Raw genomic sequence first — 17,895 nt, 5'->3', positions numbered from 1 at the left:
AGAGAGAGAGAGAGAGAGAGAGAGAGAGAGAGAGAGAGAGAGAGAGAACAAGCACGAGCTGGGGGAGCAGCAGAGGCAGAGGGAGAAGCAGGCTCTCCACTGAGCAGGGAGCCCATTGTGGGACTCGATCCCAGGATCCTGAGACCATGACCTGGGCCGAAGACAGATGATTAATTAACTGAGCCACCCGGGCGTCCCAATCTCTAACAAATTCTTAATCATATTTTTAACTCTGACCTACTCAACAGTTATTATAAAGTCTCTGATTTTGCCACCGGTTGCTGTGACCTTTTCTCGTGTCTATTGGAATGACTTCTAATTTTGTATTAAGTTCCAGACATCTTCTCTGAAAAATTGCAGAGGTAATTTCTGATTTTAATAGCGGTATGTTCCTACAGAGAGGATTTATTGCTTCGTTGGAGTGGGTGGGGCAGCAGCACCGCGAGCACCCTAGCCCTTCACCAGCAGGTGACTTCAAGCTGGGCTGTGGACTCCATCGGGCTGGTCTGTCTCCAGGTCACCCTTACTTCTGGGTGCAGCCCCAGATGTTTACCACAGATGCCCTCCTTGGCAGGCTCAACTCTTGCTTCTGGGACCTTCCCAGTGTTCAACAGCTCTGCTGGGTTTTTGTCTCTCACCTGTGCTTCTATGGGAAAGCATTCCCCACAGTTCCCCATTCCTTTGTTGGCTCTGTGATGCCTTCCAACTGGTCCTTATGAACCATACATAGATTTATGCAGCATCTCTATCTCAGCAGAAGGGATTGAGCAGAATCACCTAGCCCATCACTGTCAAAAGAAGAGATGCCCTCAGTTTCTAGTTCTTACAAACTTTCTCTTTTGTCCTGTTTGCTTCTTTTATACCTGCTTATTAATTTGCTCATGGCACCAAGATCCTATTGAATCAATCTGAAGACATTGATTTGAATTCTTTAAATTATCAGAAATATCTTTGCTTCCCCACTGATGGATATGGGTAGCTGGTGTGGGCTCACCCGCTCTCATGCCAGTGTTTCCCAACAGCCCTGTGGGGAGGATGGCAGAAATGACTTCAGTTTTTGCAGCTGGATGTGGGGTGTCTCCTAATGGGGCTTTCCTATAGGACAAAGGGAAGGAAGCAGCCAGCTGGCGTTTTGGCAGGAGCCAAATTGGGATGGGTCTGAGAGTAAAGCCCTTCAGATGAGCTGCCTCCAGGGAAGAACTGACATCTGTGGACTTTAAAAAATCGACTTCCTAGCATTAGCCTGAGATAAATGTTGCTGTTTGTCTATAGAACAGGAAAAGTTCATGATGCTCTGACCCTCTGAAACAAGTTCTCAAGGAAGACCATCCTGCGCCAGAACCCCTCTGTCTGCCCTCTGGTGACTAGACTCCCGTCCTTGGTTCTTCCCTCAGGGATTGTTTTCAGTCACAGCCAGCGGTGGAAGCAACTGCGCCGGTTTACTCTCATGATCCTGCGGAACCTTGGGATGGGGAAGAGGAGCATGGAGGACCACATCCAGGAAGAAGCCCAACACCTGGTGCAGGCCCTCACACAGACAGAGGGTTGGTTGGCATGTGCCCCTGGCCAGACATTTGGTGGGAAGTTAGGGTTACCTCCCCATGCTTCCCTGACCCCAGCACCACCCTGCTGGGACCACTGTCTGTCTTTTCTATTTGGAAAGTGTAGACCAATCACAGAAATTTTCCTTGATTTTTATAACCTTCTCTCTTACCAGCTCAGCCTGTGGACCCTACTTTCATCCTCGCTTGTGCTCCCTGCAACATAATCAGCTCCATCCTCTTTAAGGAGCACTTCGACTACCAAGATGAAGAATTCCTGCAGCTGATTATGTTGCTGAATGAAAACTTTTCCATAGTGAGCTCCTTCTGGGCGCAGGTAAAGCCAGTTGTCTCTGGTTGTGGGATGACCCACAGTTGGTCCCAGGGATGAGCCGGAGTGCAGAGTCCCAGTCTGGGCAGCAGGGAGGAAGCAGTGCAGGGTGTACAGGGGGAGGTGGGAGATGGAAGGAAGCTGTTACTTATGGAACACAGCTGAGGGCCTGTGGAGGGGCAGTCAGGCTTCCCTCTGCCAACATGTCTCCTCTGAGGTCCCCACACACTTCCCTGGCTCTTTTTAACACCAGTGGCAGCCCACCCTGAGATCCTGCAGCTAGAAATGGGAAGGGGCTGCAGAGGATAGGTTCCCCTGGAACAAAGATGCTTCAAGACCATCCAACCCTCTTTTGGCTTTTGAATCCTGGTGATGGAATGGGGGTGTGGCTTTTCCCTACAGCTCTACAATTTGTGGCCATCGTTCATTCACTATCTTCCTGGGCGACACCAGAAATTTTTTAAAAACGTTCAGAATATAATAAATTTCATTTTGGAGAGAGTGGCACAGCATCAAGGGACTCTGAAGCCTGAGCAGCCCCAGGATTACACCGACTGCTTCCTCAACAGGATGGAGGAGGTAGGTGTGGAGGCTGCCCTTGGAGCACAGGTGTTGCCAGGCCCAGCACTCTTCTGGGCTCCACGCATTCAGGTCCAGGCCTGACAACCCCTGTCTGGAAACCCCTGGGCCTCCACAGTGTGTTTTCCCACCATCGGGCTTACATGTGGAGTGCATACCTTTCTCTGACTGATGGCTGAGTATGTGCACCTGCTAGGCAAAGTGATCCGAGTTGGACTGTTCACACGAGGAGCTCACTGGATAGTCCTACAACTGTGGGTAAACTGGCTGATATGCAGGGTGAGAGTTGCCACCATCGCTACTTTGGGAGCCCAGGTCACCTTACTCTAATGCCTGGGCAGAACCAGCCATGGGGCAGACAATAAGTGCCTTGGGGGATGCTGTGCATGCCTATCTACCTGTGTGTGAGTCCATGCACGCGAACAAGTGTGTCGTGTGCACGTTTATACACAAGCAGGTCCTGTTTTCTTTTTTACCCTTTCTTCAAGACTATGTCAAAAGCAAAACATCTTAAAGTATATTTTCCACTATGCAAAATGTTAGAAATAATTTCTTTGCCGATTATAAATTAGGTATCAAATGAAAATCACTCAGGCACAAAAAACAGACATAAAAATAACCATTCATATACAGAGTAAATATTCAACCTCCTAAGGACTTACTACTGTTTCTAAGCTGTATCTGTCTGTATCTAACAGAAGACCTATTATGAAATCATGCATCTGATTACTCCATTATCTACAGGAAAAACACAATCCATATTCTGAATTTAATTCAGAGAACCTAGTAGCTGTTGGCTTTAATCTGTTCAGCGCTGGCACCGAGACAGTCACCAGCACCCTGCGGCTAGCACTGCTGATCCTGCTGAAACACCCAGAGGTGGAGAGTGAGTGGGGTGCTTCCAGCTGGGGGGCAACACAGGGGCAAGAAGACAGAATCCCAGTTCTTCAACACAGTTATTTCTTCCATGTACCTTGTTCATGTACTAGCTTTCCCTGATTAAAAGTTAATTAACACAGGTCCATCTTATAAAAATTGGAAAATACAGAAAACTGTGTAGACAAATTTTTAAAAATTCACCAAGTAGTTATATTCAGATAAAAGTTTATACTTATATTTGGACAGTCTCCTGCCTAACCCTCTTTCTCTGTGCATATGCACATTTGTAAACAGTCAGAATTTTACTGCATTGAACCTTATTTTTTCACTTAGTAATATATCATGGGCTTGTTTACACATTATTAGTTTTTTTTAAGGAAGGGATGTTTTTGGTTTTGGTTTTGTTTTAAAGATTTTATTTATTTATTTGACAGAGAGAGACACAGTGAGAGAGGGAACACAAGCAGGGGGAGTGGGAGAGGGAGAAGCAGGCTCCCCGCTGAGCAGGGAGCCCGATGTGGGGCTCAATCCCAGGACCCTGGGATCATGACCTGAGCCAAAGGCAGACGCTTAACGACTGAGCCACCAGGCACCCCTGTTTGTTTGTTTTTTTAATTTAAATCCAATTAGCCAAAGTATAGTACATCATTGGTTTCTGAAATAACATTCAATGATTTATCAGTTTTATATAATACCCAGTGCTCATCACATCATGTGCCCTTCTTAATGCCCATCACCCAGTTACCCCATATCCCACCCACCTCCTTTTCCGCAACCATCAATTTGTTTCCCAGGGTCAAGAGTCCCATATGCTGTTGATAATAATTTCTAATAATTGTTTCTATTTCCTTGGTGTTAGTCGTGATCTCTCTCTTTTCATTCATAATTTTATTAATTTGGGTCCTTTCTCTTTTCTTTTGGGTAAGTCTGGCCAGTGGTTTATCGATCTTACTAATTCTTTCAAAGAACCAACTTCTAGTTTCATTGATCCGATCTACTGTGTTTCTGGTTTCTAATTCATTGATCTCTGCTCTAATTTTAATTATTTCTCTTCTAATGCATGGCTTAGGCATCATTTGTTGCTTTTTCTCTAGTTCTTTAAGGTGTAGAGTTAGTTGGTGAATTTGGGATTTTTCTATTTTTATGAGTGAGGCTTGGATGGCTATGTATTTCCCCCTTAGGACCGCCTTGCAGTATCCCATAGGTTTTGGACTGACGTGTTTTCATTCTCATTGATTTCCATGAATTATTTAAGTTCTTCTTTGATTTCCTGGTTGACCCAAACATTCTTGAGCAGAGTGGTCTTTAGCTTCCAAGTGTTTGAATTTCTGCCAATTTTTTTCTTGTGATTGAGTTCCAGTTTTAAAGCATTGTGGTCTGAGAATATGCAGGGAATAATCTCAATCTTTTGGTATCGGTTGAGACCTGATTTGTGACCCAGTATGTGGTCTGTTCTGGAGAAAGTTCCGTGTGTGCTCGAGAAGAATGGGTATTCTGTTGTTTTAGGGTGGAATGTTCTGTAAAAATCTATGAGGTCCATCTGGTCCAGTGTATCATTCAAAGCTCTTGTTTCCTTGTTGATTTTCTGCTTAGATGATCTGTCCATTGCTGAGAGTGGAGTATCGAGGTCTCCTACAGTTAACATATTGTTATCAATATGACTCTTTATTTTGGTTAACAGTTGGCTTATGTAGATGGCTGCTTCCATGTTGGGGGCATAGATATTTACAACTGTTAGATCTTCTTGTTGGATAGACCCTTCAAGAATGATATAGTGTCAAAAAGGAGAATTTCAGACTGATATCCCTGATGAATATGGATTCCAAAATCCTTAACAAAATCCTAGCTAATAGGATCCAACAATACATTAAAAGGATCATCCACCACGACCAAGTGGGATTTATCCCCGGGATGCAAGTGTGGTTCAACATTTGCAAATCAATCAATGTGATAGAACACATTAATAAGAGGAAGGAGAAGAATCATATGGTCCTCTCAGTTGATGCAGAAAAAGCATTTGAGAAAATACAACATCCTTTCCTGATTAAAACTCTTCAGAGTATGGGTATAGAGGGAATATTCCTCAAGTTCATAAAATCCATCTCTGAAAAACCCACAGTGAATATCATCCTCAATGGGGGAAAGCTGAGAGCCTTTCCCTTAATATCAGGAACACGTCAAGGATGTCCACTCTCGCCACTATTGTTCAACATAGTACTAGAAGTCCTAGCAACAGCAATCAGACAACAAAAAGAAAGAACACGTATTCAAATTGGCAAAGAAGAAGTCAAACTCTCTCTTTTCGCAGATGACATGATACTTTATGTGGAAAACCCAAAAGACTCCACCCCCAAATTAATAGAACTCATACAGCAATTCAGTATGTGGCAGGATACAAAATCAATGCACAGAAATCAGTTGCTTTCTTATACATTAACAACGCAACTGTAGAAAGAGAAATTAGAGAAACGATTCCATTTACAATTGCACCAAAAACCATAAGATACCTCGGAATAAACCTAACCAAAGAGGTAAAGGATCTATACTCTAGGAACTACAGAATGCTCATGAAAGAAAATGAAGAAGACACAAAAAGATGGAGAAAACATTCCATGTTCATGGATCAGAAAATAAACATTGTTAAAATGTCTATGCTACCCAGAGCCATCTATACCTTCAATGCCATCCTGATCAAAATTCCAATGACATTTTTCAAAGTGCTGGAACAAACAACCCTAAAATTTGTATGAAATCAGAAAAGACCCTGAATCGCCATGGAAATGTTGAAAAAGAAAAACAAAGCTGGGGGCATCACGTTGCCCGATTTCAAGCTATATTGCAAAGCTGTGATCACCAAGACAGCATGGTACTGGCACAAAAACAGACATATAGACCAATGGAACAGAATAGAGAACCCAGATATGGACCCTCAACTCTATGGTCAAATAATCTTTGACAAAGCAGGAAAAAACATGCAATGGAAAAAAGACAGTCTCTCCAATCACTGGTGCTGGGAAAATTGGACAGCCACATGCAGAAGAATGAAACTCGACCATTCTCTAACACCATTCACAAAGATAAACTCAAAGTGGATGAAAGACCTCAATGTGAAACAGGAATCCATCAAAATCCTAGAGGAAAACATAGGCAGTAACCTCTTTGACAACGCCCACAGCAACTTCTTTCAAGATACATCTCCAAAAGCTAGTGAAACAAAAGCAAAAATGAGCTTTTGGGACTTCATGAAGATAAAAAGCTTCTGCACAGCAAAAGAAACAGTCAACAAACAAAGAGGCAACCCACAGTATGGGAGAAGATATTTGCAAATGACACTACAGATAAAGGGCTGGTATCCAAGATCTATAAAGAACTTCTCAAACTCAACACCCAAAAAGCAAATAATCAAGTCAAAAAGTGGGCAGAAGATATGAAAAGACACTTCTCCGAAGAAGACATACAAATGGCTAACAGACACATGAAAAAATGTTCATCATCATTAGCCATCAGGGAAATTCAAGTCAAAACCACATTGAGATACCACCTTACACCAGTTAGAATGGCAAAAACAGACAGGGAAAGAAACAACAAATGTTGGAGAGGTTGTGGAGAAAGAGGAACCCTCTTACACTGTTGGTGGGAATGCAAGTTGGCACAACCACTTTGGAAAACAGTGTGGAGGTTCCTCAAAAATTTAAAAATAGAGCTACCCTATGACCCAGCAATTGCCCTACTGGGTATTTACCTCAAAGACACAGATGTAGTGAAAAGAAGGGCCATATGCACCCCAATGTTCATAGCAGCAATGTCCGCAATAGCCAAACTGTGGAAAGAGCTGAGATGCTCTTCAACAGATGAATGGATAAAGAAGATGTGGTCCATATATACTATAGAATATTACTCAGCTATCAGAAAGGATGAATACCCAACTTTTACATCCACATGGATGGGACTGGAGGAGATTATGCTAAGGGAAATAAGTCAAGCAGAGAAAGTCAATTATCATATGGTTTCACTTATTTGTGGACATAAGGAATGGCACGGAGGACACTAGGAGAAGGAAGGGAAAAATGAACGGGGGGAATCGGAGGGAGAGATGAACCATGAGAGACTATGGACTCTGAGAAACAACCAGGGTTTTAGAGGGGAGGAGGAAGGGGGGGATTGGTGACCCCGGTGATGGGTATTAAGGAGGGCATGTACTGCATGGAGCACTGGGTGTTATAAAGAAAAGAATGGATCGTGGATCACCACATCAAAAACTAATGATGTATTGTATGGTGACTAACATAACATAATAAATTAAAAAAAAAAGTGTCCCATATGCTTTGTCTCCCTCTGATTTCTTCCCATTCTGTTTCCCCCCACCCCTATTGTCCTTTGCACTATTCCTTATGTTCCACATGAGTGAAACCATATGACAATTGTGTTTCTTGATTGACTTATTTCACTTAGCATAATGCTCTCCAGTTCCATCCATGTTGATGTAAATGGTAGATATTAATCCTTTCTGATGGCTGAGTAATACTCCCTTGTATATATGAACCACATCTTCTTTATCCATTCATCTGTTGAAGGGCATTTTGGCTCCTTCCACAGTTTGGCTATTGTGGACATTGCTGCTATGAATATTGGGTATTCTATAAAATATTATTTTAAATTAGCATGGAATTTTTCATACTGAAGCATACCATAATTTATTTAACTAATTATTTGTGATAATTTTAATTATTTAATTTTTTTTCTATCACACATAATTGAAAAAAATCATTGTACCAAAAATTTTATATGCACTTGATATGATCTTGGGATAAATTTTTAGAAACTGAATTGCTATGTTAACAGCAATGAGTAACTGAAATACCTTTTGATCAGTATTCCCAAATTTTGATGTGTACTTTAGAAATCTCTGTGTATACTGTCCTATAGGAGTAGGCATTAAATAAACTGGAATATTTAATCATGATGAAGATAAAATGAAATGGCATAAATAATTTTTTGAGCAGTGAAAGAGGAAGGAATTAGTTTCTGAATCTCAAACCTCATTTCACACGTGAGGATAGGCGTGTGACACTCCTGTCACACATGTCACACATTGGCTGTGTGGCTCAGGACAAGCACGTGCATTCTCAATTCAGTCTCCCCCTTGATACAAAGCAGCACGAAGTGAGAGCTGAGGGCCCATCTCCAGTGCTTCTGTGGTTCTCCGGAGCTAACTCATGGAATTAGAATAGCTGTCTCTTGAAAGCTTTAAGGAAATCAACACTTTCTTGGCTTGGGAAGTTTTGTTCCAAAAGCAGTGTGTGGTTTTTTGTTTTTGTTTTTTTTAAATTTTTTTATTATATTCAGTTAGCCAACATATAGTACATCATTATTTTTTGATGTAGTGTTGAACGATTCATTAGTTGCATATAACACCCAGTGTATGGTTATAATAAAACAGTCTTGGTTTCAATCCTGGCTCCACAATAGGACAGAGCCTCCATGAGGTTACTTGATGTCTCTGAACTGTAGCTGTTTCCTCTTAAAAACAAGAATATTGGGGTCAAGTCATGATCCCAGGGTCCTGGAATTGATTCCCGTGTGGGGCTCCCCACTCAGCAGTGAGTCTGCTTCTCTCTCTCCCTCTGCTTCTCTCCACTCTCCCCCATGCTCTCTTGCATATGTGCTCTCTCTCTCTCAAATAAATAAAGTCTTTTAAAAAACAGGAATATTAAAACTTACCCTAGAGTGTTGTTGAGAGGAACATGTTTCTAGCTGATTGGTACGAAGGGGCACTTAGTTAGCATTTTCCCACCACTTCTTGTGAATGTTCAGAATAATGGTTACTGGTGATGTCTTAGATAGTCATCTGGAGACAGAATTCTCTGCATTATTAGCTTGCAAAGATCTGTGTAGAACTGAATGGTTGTAACCCTGCCCTCCTAGTTCTCGTAACCAACACATGAAGGATTCAGGACCACCTTGTGGAGGGCCCTGAGCACATCCTGTATTATGGGCAATTTCAGCCAAACCAAACACATTCTTACCACAGCTTCAAACAGCATGACCTACAGAAGGGAATGCTTTGCTTTGCGAGTTTGTAGGATTGAGTTTCTACACCCTTGTAGCCCAGTTTTGGATGACATTTCAGGATATCATCTGCATGGCTCATGAGTGACAGACACTGTTGTTTCATGCAGGTAGAGTTCACGAGGAAATCGACAAAGTGGTGGGCCGGGACCGGGTCCCCTGCATGAGCGACAGGGCCCAGATGCCCTACACAGATGCCGTGGTGCACGAGGTCCAGAGGTACATCAATCTCATTCCCTCCAATCTGCCTCATGCTGTGATTCAGGACACCAAGTTTAGACAGTTCTTCATTCCTAAGGTCAGTCATCTTCCTCCTTTAAATTTTTTTTATTTTGACAATTAAGTGATTAAGTGCCTGATATTTTAATTTTAAGGGAAGTAGATTTCTATTAGCCCCATTGGCCAACTCTGTGTAAGTAAAAAATTTACGAAAAACGTGTTTTCTTAAGAGACATTTTAGTAATCATGGCCAAAAAATTTTTGTATCTTAAGAAAAGATAGGAGAAAAAGTATTTTGGGCAGTTTTTATTCCAGAGATTTCATAATTTCTATTATAATTTGCACTTAAATAAAACTCCACTAGAAATGCTTGTGAGATAGACCTAAGGACAAGAAAATGAATATTGGGAAAGACTGAAGTCTAATAAGTGAATGATGAAATTAGAAGGTAGAGAAAGAATAACAGTGCAGACTCTCAGAGAGCACAAATGAGGTCATAATACCAAAAAGAAACTACTGATAGAAAAAATAAATAAGATTTAGATTTAGGGGAAGATTGTTAAAATAACAAACCTCTAGAGAGACTGATTAAGAACAAAGGAGTATGAGGGAATAGATGAAAGAATCAACTAAAAAGCAGAAATTCTTATAAAAATTGGAATATATTTGGATTTAAACAACAGTAAGATATAAAAGGAAAATGACATGGGCAGCATGAAAAGAATTGGGAAGAAAATGCATGCTGCAGAACTCCTCTTTTTTTTTTTACTTAGGAACAAATATAATATTTTAGTGATAAAAAATTTATGATCATAAATTCATATGATAGAAAGAAAAGATGGATTAGGTACAACAGCAGTGGTGAAACACAAATTATTTTTATTTATTTAAAGAAGATCTATTTAAAATGGACTCAAAAATTATAAGAAATAAAGTCATAGAAATTAATCTTTTTTTAAAAATTTTATTATGTTATGTTAGTCACCATACAATACATCATTAGTTTTTGATGTGGTGGTCCACGATCCATTCTTTTCGTATAACACCCAGTGCTCCATGCAGTACATGCCCTCCTTAATACCCATCACCGGGCTCACCCATCCCCCCTCCCCCCTCCCCTCTAAAATGCTGTTTGTTTCTCAGAGTCCATAGTCTCTCATGGTTCATCTCTCCCTCCGATTTCCCTCCCTTTATTTTTCCCTTCCTTCTCCTAATGTCCTCCATGCTATTCCTTATGTTCCACAAATAAGTGAAACCCTATGATAATTGACTTTCTCTGCTTGACTTATTTCACTTAGCATAATCTCCTCCAGTCCCATCCATGTGGATGTAAAAGTTGGGTATTCATCTTTTCTGATGGCTGAGTAATATTCCATTGTATATATGGACCACATTCTCTTTATCCATTCATCTGTTGAAGGGCATCTCAGCTCTTTCCACAGTTTGGCTATTGCAGACATTGCTGCTATGAGCATCCAGTGCATATGGCCCTTCTTTTCACTACATCTGTGTCTTTGAGGTAAATACCCAGTAGGGCAATTACTGGGTCATAGGGTAGCTCATTTTTAATTTTTTGAGGCACCTCCACACTGTTTTCCAAAGTGGCTGTACCAACTTGCATTCCCACCAACAGTATAAGAGGGTTCTCCTTTCTCCACAACCTCTCCAACATTTGTTGTTTCTTTCCCTGTCCATTTTTGCCATTCTAACTGGTGTAAGGTGGTATCTCAATGTGGTTTTGACTTGAATTTCCCTGATGGCTAATGATGATGAATATTTTTTCATGTGTCTGTTAGCCATTTGTATGTCTTCTTCAGAGAAGTGTCTTTTCATATCTTCTGCCCACTTTTTGACTTGATTATTTGCTTTTTGGGTGTTGAGTTTGAGAAGTTCTTTATAGATCTTGGATACCAGCCCTTTATCTGTAGTGTCATTTGCAAATATCTTCTCTCATTCTGTGGGTTGCCACTTTGTTTTGTTGACTGTTTCCTTAATCTAACAAAATCTGTGCAAGACACTTGTGGAGAAAATTAACAAGATATTGAAGGGCATAAAGAAGACCTAGGTAAATAGAGATATTTTTAATATGTTAGTAGGGAAAAACCAACACCAAGATGGCATTTTCCCACATTAATGTATAAATTATTTTCAATTCAAATAAAATTTTGAACTGTGTTTTCCATGGAACACAAGAAGATCCTAGATTCATATAGAGTGAAAACATGCCAAGAAAAGCCACACAGATTTTTAAAAAGATAACAGTGATAATATTAAGTTAATGTTGGTGTTGAATATCATGATTGTTTCAAATAGTGGGGTTTCCCCCATGAAACAGAGTAGGGAGCCTTAAAAGAGACCTAGACAGGTGTGTGTGATTAGAGGACATTGTAAATTAGGGAAGGAAAAAGACTGTTTAGTAAATGATGATAGAAAAAAATATCAAGTCCCTACCTCCCAGAAAAATTATTTCTGGAAATATTAAGGACTTTCATGTAAAAGGTAAATTTAATTCATTTATAATAATAGATGGGAAATATTTTTATGATATTGGGGCAGGAAAAGCCTTCTTAAACACAATAGAAATGGCATGACCTTGAAGAAAAGCATGGCTGAATGTGATTCCATTAAAAGGGAAAATGTTCTGTAGAACAAAAGGCAACACAAGGCCAAAGTTAAGCTAAAGACCATGAAAAAGTAACCGTAGTGCATATAATTGACAAATAAATAACTTCTTGATTATGTAAAGACCTCACAAAGTCATAAGGAAATAAAGCACAGAACAAGGAACAGATGAACAAAAGATAAAACTAAGAAATTCACAGACTAGAACACCTATAGGGTCAATATGGTCAATATGTGTATGGAAAGATATTCAAGCTTACTAGCAAATGCAAATTAAAATTAAGTATAGTCTATAACACCCCAATTAGCTTTTAAAATTTTTATTCCAATAAAACCAACTTTGGTAAAAATGTGGGTGACTCACATGGATTCAGGCTTTGAGAGATCCTAGCATCTAGGAGCCAAAGATTTGACCCCCTTGGGCAAGAATCGTGTGCTGCTCCATGTGGCCCCTGAATGAAGGCCATGGGCTTTCTGAGACCTAGAAGAATTCCTCTCACAAGCCAACAAGCATAAAGGAGAATCATCAGTGCCACGGATTCTGGGTAAGGAAGAAGCCTAGTCCTATGCCATGCCTAGGCTTGGACACAAAAGTTTCACTGATATTAGGGTGCAGAACTCACAAACCAAACAGTGAATGTGCATGCATGCACGTGCACGTGCACGTGCACACACACACACACACACACACCCCAACCCTGTACATAAGTGTCTACAGTAGCATTCTTCATGGCAGCCAAAAAATGGAAACAACCCAAATGTCCACAACTCACGAATAGATTAAAAAGAAGTGGTCTAGCCATACAATGGAATATTATTCAGTCATAAAAGGAATGATGTACTGATTCATGTTACAACACATATAAACCTTAAAAATAATATGCTAAGTGAGAGAAGCAAGACCAAAGGATGCATGTTGTATGATTTCATTCATATGAAATGTCCAGATAAGGAAATGCATAGAACCAGATATTAGACTAGTGTTTACTAGGTTTGGAAGTCAAGGGGAATGGGGAATGACTACTAATAGGGTATGGGGGTTTCTTTGGGCTGAATAAAATGTTTACAATTAGGCGATGGTTATACAATTCTGTGGATATGCTAGAACTACTGAACTGTATGCCTTAAAAGGTTAAATTTTATGATATATAACTCATATCCCAATAAAGCTGTTATTTTAAGTTTTAGTAGTTATTTTAAATTTTAAAGTATTATAGTTGGCCTAAACAGTGTAATGGATCTATTATACATGACTGAGGTGAGAAATAATGTGCTGACGGCGTTGGGGAAGATTATCCAGGATGCACTGCGGGGAAATAAAGAGAAATATCATATGAGAGGTAGGGTCTGAGACATGGAGAGAGGAAAGGCAAATTGCAACATGATGGTGAGATTTACAAAATAAAGAATAAAGAGAATGTAGAAGAGACAATATTTTAAAAGAGAGCATATTTTGTGACTTAATTAAAAAAAAAAAACCTATACCCAATCTGCACTTGCATAACCCTCCAATTTACATCATCCTCATCACTTCGTGTTTCCTCAAGCACAAGCTTCTCCTAAAGTGGTGTCTTTTGCAATTGCATATTTACATATACAACGTGTATCATCATCATATGTTCACAACTTCATTCAGAAAAATAGAAGTATCATCTACTCAACTGTAATGGTTTTGTTTATGAACAACATTTGTCTTCTCTTTCAGTTCTGTCCTAATTGTTGTGGTTCCATTTGTAACTCCTTAAAAAGCAATTTTGCTTTCCATTAAAAAGTATCAAACATAAAATTTCTTGAATTTAGTTCTGCTGTAGATAGGTACACAAAGTTTCCCTCTCTCGGTAATATTTTCTGTTATTATCTTTCAAGGTTTGCCTTGGCTCGGGGGACTGGTTCTTGTGCTGGGTGAAGGCAGATCCAAGGATGTGTGTTTTAGAGTCTGTGTTTACATGGTGGTAAAGCCAGGGAACCCTGAGAGTCTATTTCACATTCATGCCCTGGACAAGAGTCCTACCCATTTGCTTGGAAACTTCAGCATCAATTTCCACCTGACTTCCCCAAATGTGTCATTTGCCCCTCAGCTATTCCTCCCACAGATGCGGGGTATGCTGTGGGCACATCATTGTGATGGAGCCATTCCCCTCAGAGTCATCTGTGTCACTTGTCATCCCATCTTCCAGCAATTGACACTGGGCTCTCTGGAAAGAAGTCTCTTATTAAATATTAGATGTTCTTGGTTTTAGGGCACAACTGTGTTCCCATTGCTCTCTTCTGTGTTGTATGACAGTAAAGAGTTTACAAACCCACAAAGGTTTGATCCGAACCATTTTCTGGATAAAAATGGCAGCTTTCGGAAGAGTGACTTCTTCATCCCCTTCTCTATTGGTAAATAAAGCTCCACATTTCTGGCCATCTATCAATTTAATCCATTAAAATGGAATCACAGATAAATAAATTCAGTATATTTTAAAATATATTTTGTAACAAAATGATTGTGGAAATGATTATGAAATGATTTTCATTTGTCCCTGTAATATATGGCAATCTAGAATAACAATAATGCAAAAATCAAATTATTTCTGTATATACATGACATTAATCTCTAGATTGTGAAGGAGGCTGTCCCTACAGCTCAATGTGAACTTTTCTGAAAACAATATTTGTGTCACTTCCCTCTTGTACCTGGAAATGATTGCCCAAGGGGGGGCTTCCTGTCCTGTTATTCTGATGGGTCACCTGAAGACAGCAGGCTCCAGGTCCCAGCCATCCTTGGTGGGCAAAGAACAGAAATCTGTATGATAAAAATTTCCATTTTCCTTTGTCAATCTTCACAAAAGCCAATTAATAAAATGATTTTTGCTTCCAGGAAAACGGGCATGTCTTGGAGAAGGTCTTGCTCGAATGGAGATATTTTTATTCCTGACCACCATTCTGCAAAATTTTACTTTAAAGCCTGTTGTTGATGAAAAGGAGCTGAGCACTGACCCAATGTTTAATGGATTCTTGAACATTCGTCAGTCTTTCAAGCTCTGTTTCTTACCCAGATTGAAATAAAAAACAAACAAGAGGAAAGCAGGACAGTCAATCAAACAAAAATCTCTCTCTACCCATGGGTGTTAGCATCACTGGTTAAAAAACCCTGCAAGATGGGGGCGCCTCGGTGGCTCAGTCATTAAGCGTCTGTCTTCGGCTCAGGTCATGATCCCAGGGTCCTGGAATTGAGCCCCACATCAGGCTCCCTGCTCAACAGGAGGCCTGCTTCTCCCTCTCCCACTCCCCCTGCTTGTGTTCCTGCTCTCGCTATCTCTCTGTGAAATAAATAAATAAAATCTTAAAAAAAAAACACAAACCCTGCAAGATATATTTCCTCAGTGCACTCAGAGCTCACATAGAGTAGATATTCATTGGATATTAAGTAATTGGTGGTGTAAACAACTTCAGTCCAATTTATGACAAATCATGATTGGGTGTGAACCTCATCCACAAGTCTCTTTATAACATGGAAGATATTTGCTGGCATGAATGCATTTCACCAAGGGAAAGCTCTGAGGAAAATGTGACTTCTGCTTCGACCAAGGATGTAGAAAGCTAATGAGTGTTGCCCTAATGACAAGAAAGACCAGACAAACCACAAGTCAAACTTTCCTTACCCTTACAGAGCTATGAAGCAGCCTAAAGTCCTAGGAGGGACAGAGCCCTCCAAGTGGAGAGGGGACAAAGCCATAGTGTGGACAGGAAGAAGTCTGCCCAAATGCTAATGAATTGCCAGAGCCTGAGTTTGGGCCAGAATCGTTGGGGGCTTGTACAGGAAAGGTAGAGGGCTTTCATTCACTCACCAGAAGCTTATAAGGAAGATGAGGTCAGGCAAAGCTAAGAGAGAGTGCTCTCAGGGATGCAGATATATCAGAGGGACTGACCTGTGTGGATCTGGCATGAAACCACCACCTACCTAACCCTTCTTCCTCACAATGCAAAAGCTGTGGGGAAAGGGGCAGGCAATGACTCAGTGCTGCTGGAGACAGATAGAAGCAAAAGCCCTGTGCCCCTGAGGCCAGGGCAGGAAGACTTGCTGGGCCCAGGATGCTATACTGAAACCAAGCCTGAGGGAGAGGGGGATGTGAGGCAGGCATCTTCCACCCACGCAAGCTGGGCACCAGAGGGAAGAGGGACAGGAACACCCTGCCCAGGTGTAAAAGCCAGCACAGGGCTAAGTCTGGATCAGGACACAGAGGATCCTCTGCCTTTCACCATGATCCCAGAACCTGTAACAAGCAGCCGTCCACTACTGGAGAGAGGCAAGAACAATGGAGAAGGTCAGATCTGGCACAAGCAAGCCACAGTGTATGAAAGCTGAGTGTGGACACTAAACCTGAGAAAGGCATCCCAACACCCCAGCCTGTATCCTATGCCCAAGGTGGTGAGATGGCAGGAATTTGAACTCTTGGCACAAAAGAAGTAATGCTAACAACAAATCCCAAATTTAACTCAACTCTTGTCTGGATTGTTTCAACCTTCCCCATCAATGGCCTGACAGAGTAAGAGTCATGCCCATTTCCAGGATAACTACTATTTATCTCAGTTTTTTTTCTGTACCACACATGATGTTCAGCATTGAATTTAAAAAATTATACACACAAAGACTGTTGAATCACAGATCTGTACTTCTGAAACAAATAACGCAACATATTTTAAGAAAAAAGAAAAAGAAGAAAATAGCAGGAGAGGAAGAATGAAGGGGAGTAAGTCAGAGGGGGAGACGAACCAGGAGAGATGATGGACTCTGAAAAACAAACTGAGGTTTCTGGAGGGGAGGAGGGTGGGGGGATGGGTTAGCCTGGTGATGGGTATTGAGGAGGGCACATTCTGCATGGAGCACTGGGTGTTATGAACAAACAATGAATCATGGAACAGTACACCAAAACAAATTATGTAATATATGGTGATTAACATAACAATAAAAATTAAAAAAAATTATACACACAAAGTAGCAAAGAAAAAACTACCACGGTCAAGAGACAAATCAATAGGACCAATTCAGAGATGACAGATGTTGGAACTCTTTGACAAGGACCTAAAATCTTCATGATTAATGTGTCCAAAGATCTAGTGGAAGGTGGAAAGCATGCATGAGAAGATGGAAGAGCAGTGATGGGAAATATAAAAACAGAATCAAGTGGAAATGTTATAAATAAACATCATGAGATCAGCAATGAAAATCCCTGATGGTCTCATCAGTTGACTCAGTGGAGGAGAGACTTGTGGTTAGTGCCTAGTATGCTCTTTCTAAGAATACCATATCATTATCCAAGTTCCCATACTTAATTATTGTCTTCATCCTATAATAAAGTCTGATGATGTTGAAATTAATTTACTAGGAGAATTTTAAAAAACACATTATTTTGTGGCTTTAGAGGCATATTGGGGCGTGAGGAGTCCAGCATGGCTGAAGAGTAGGAGATCTTAGTTTCATCTGGTCCCAGGAATTCAGCTAGAAAGTTATCAATCCATTCTGAACACCTGCGAACTCAACCGGATATCTAAGAAAAGAACAGCTGCAACTCTACAAACAGAAAAGTGACCACTTTCTGCAGGGTAGGAGGTGCAAAGAAGTGAATCCCAGGTGATATATGGGAAGCTAAACTGTGGGGAGGGAGCCTC

General features: G+C 40.7%; 1 protein-coding gene across 4 annotated transcripts in view; it reads left to right on the top strand.

Moving 5' to 3' along the window:
* LOC112830415 (cytochrome P450 2C44-like) overlaps window positions 1–15,580 on the top strand; it is a 20,245-nt gene extending 4,665 nt beyond the window's left edge. For 3 of the 4 annotated variants that reach the window (XM_025880212.2, XM_073884729.1, XM_073884730.1), the window contains exons 4-10: window positions 1,395–1,544; window positions 1,718–1,878; window positions 2,275–2,451; window positions 3,196–3,337; window positions 9,510–9,697; window positions 14,481–14,622; window positions 15,104–15,580. In XM_025880212.2, coding sequence (XP_025735997.2) covers window positions 1,395–1,544; window positions 1,718–1,878; window positions 2,275–2,451; window positions 3,196–3,337; window positions 9,510–9,697; window positions 14,481–14,622; window positions 15,104–15,291 — 1,148 coding nt within the window. In that variant the 3' untranslated portion in view covers window positions 15,292–15,580. The remainder of the gene's footprint in view (window positions 1–1,394; window positions 1,545–1,717; window positions 1,879–2,274; window positions 2,452–3,195; window positions 3,338–9,509; window positions 9,698–14,480; window positions 14,623–15,103) is intronic. The other variant, XM_073884731.1, reaches the window with a different exon arrangement.
* Window positions 15,581–17,895: the final 2,315 nt, after the last annotated feature.

The sequence above is a fragment of the Callorhinus ursinus genome, unplaced genomic scaffold (genome assembly GCF_003265705.2).
Source record: "Callorhinus ursinus isolate GAN/ISIS: 27379988/994484 unplaced genomic scaffold, GSC_fseal_2.0 scaffold58, whole genome shotgun sequence".
Classification (NCBI taxonomy): Eukaryota; Metazoa; Chordata; class Mammalia; order Carnivora; family Otariidae; genus Callorhinus; species Callorhinus ursinus.
The sequence above is the reverse complement of the archived record's forward strand: the minus strand, read 5'-3'. Positions and strand labels throughout refer to the sequence as shown.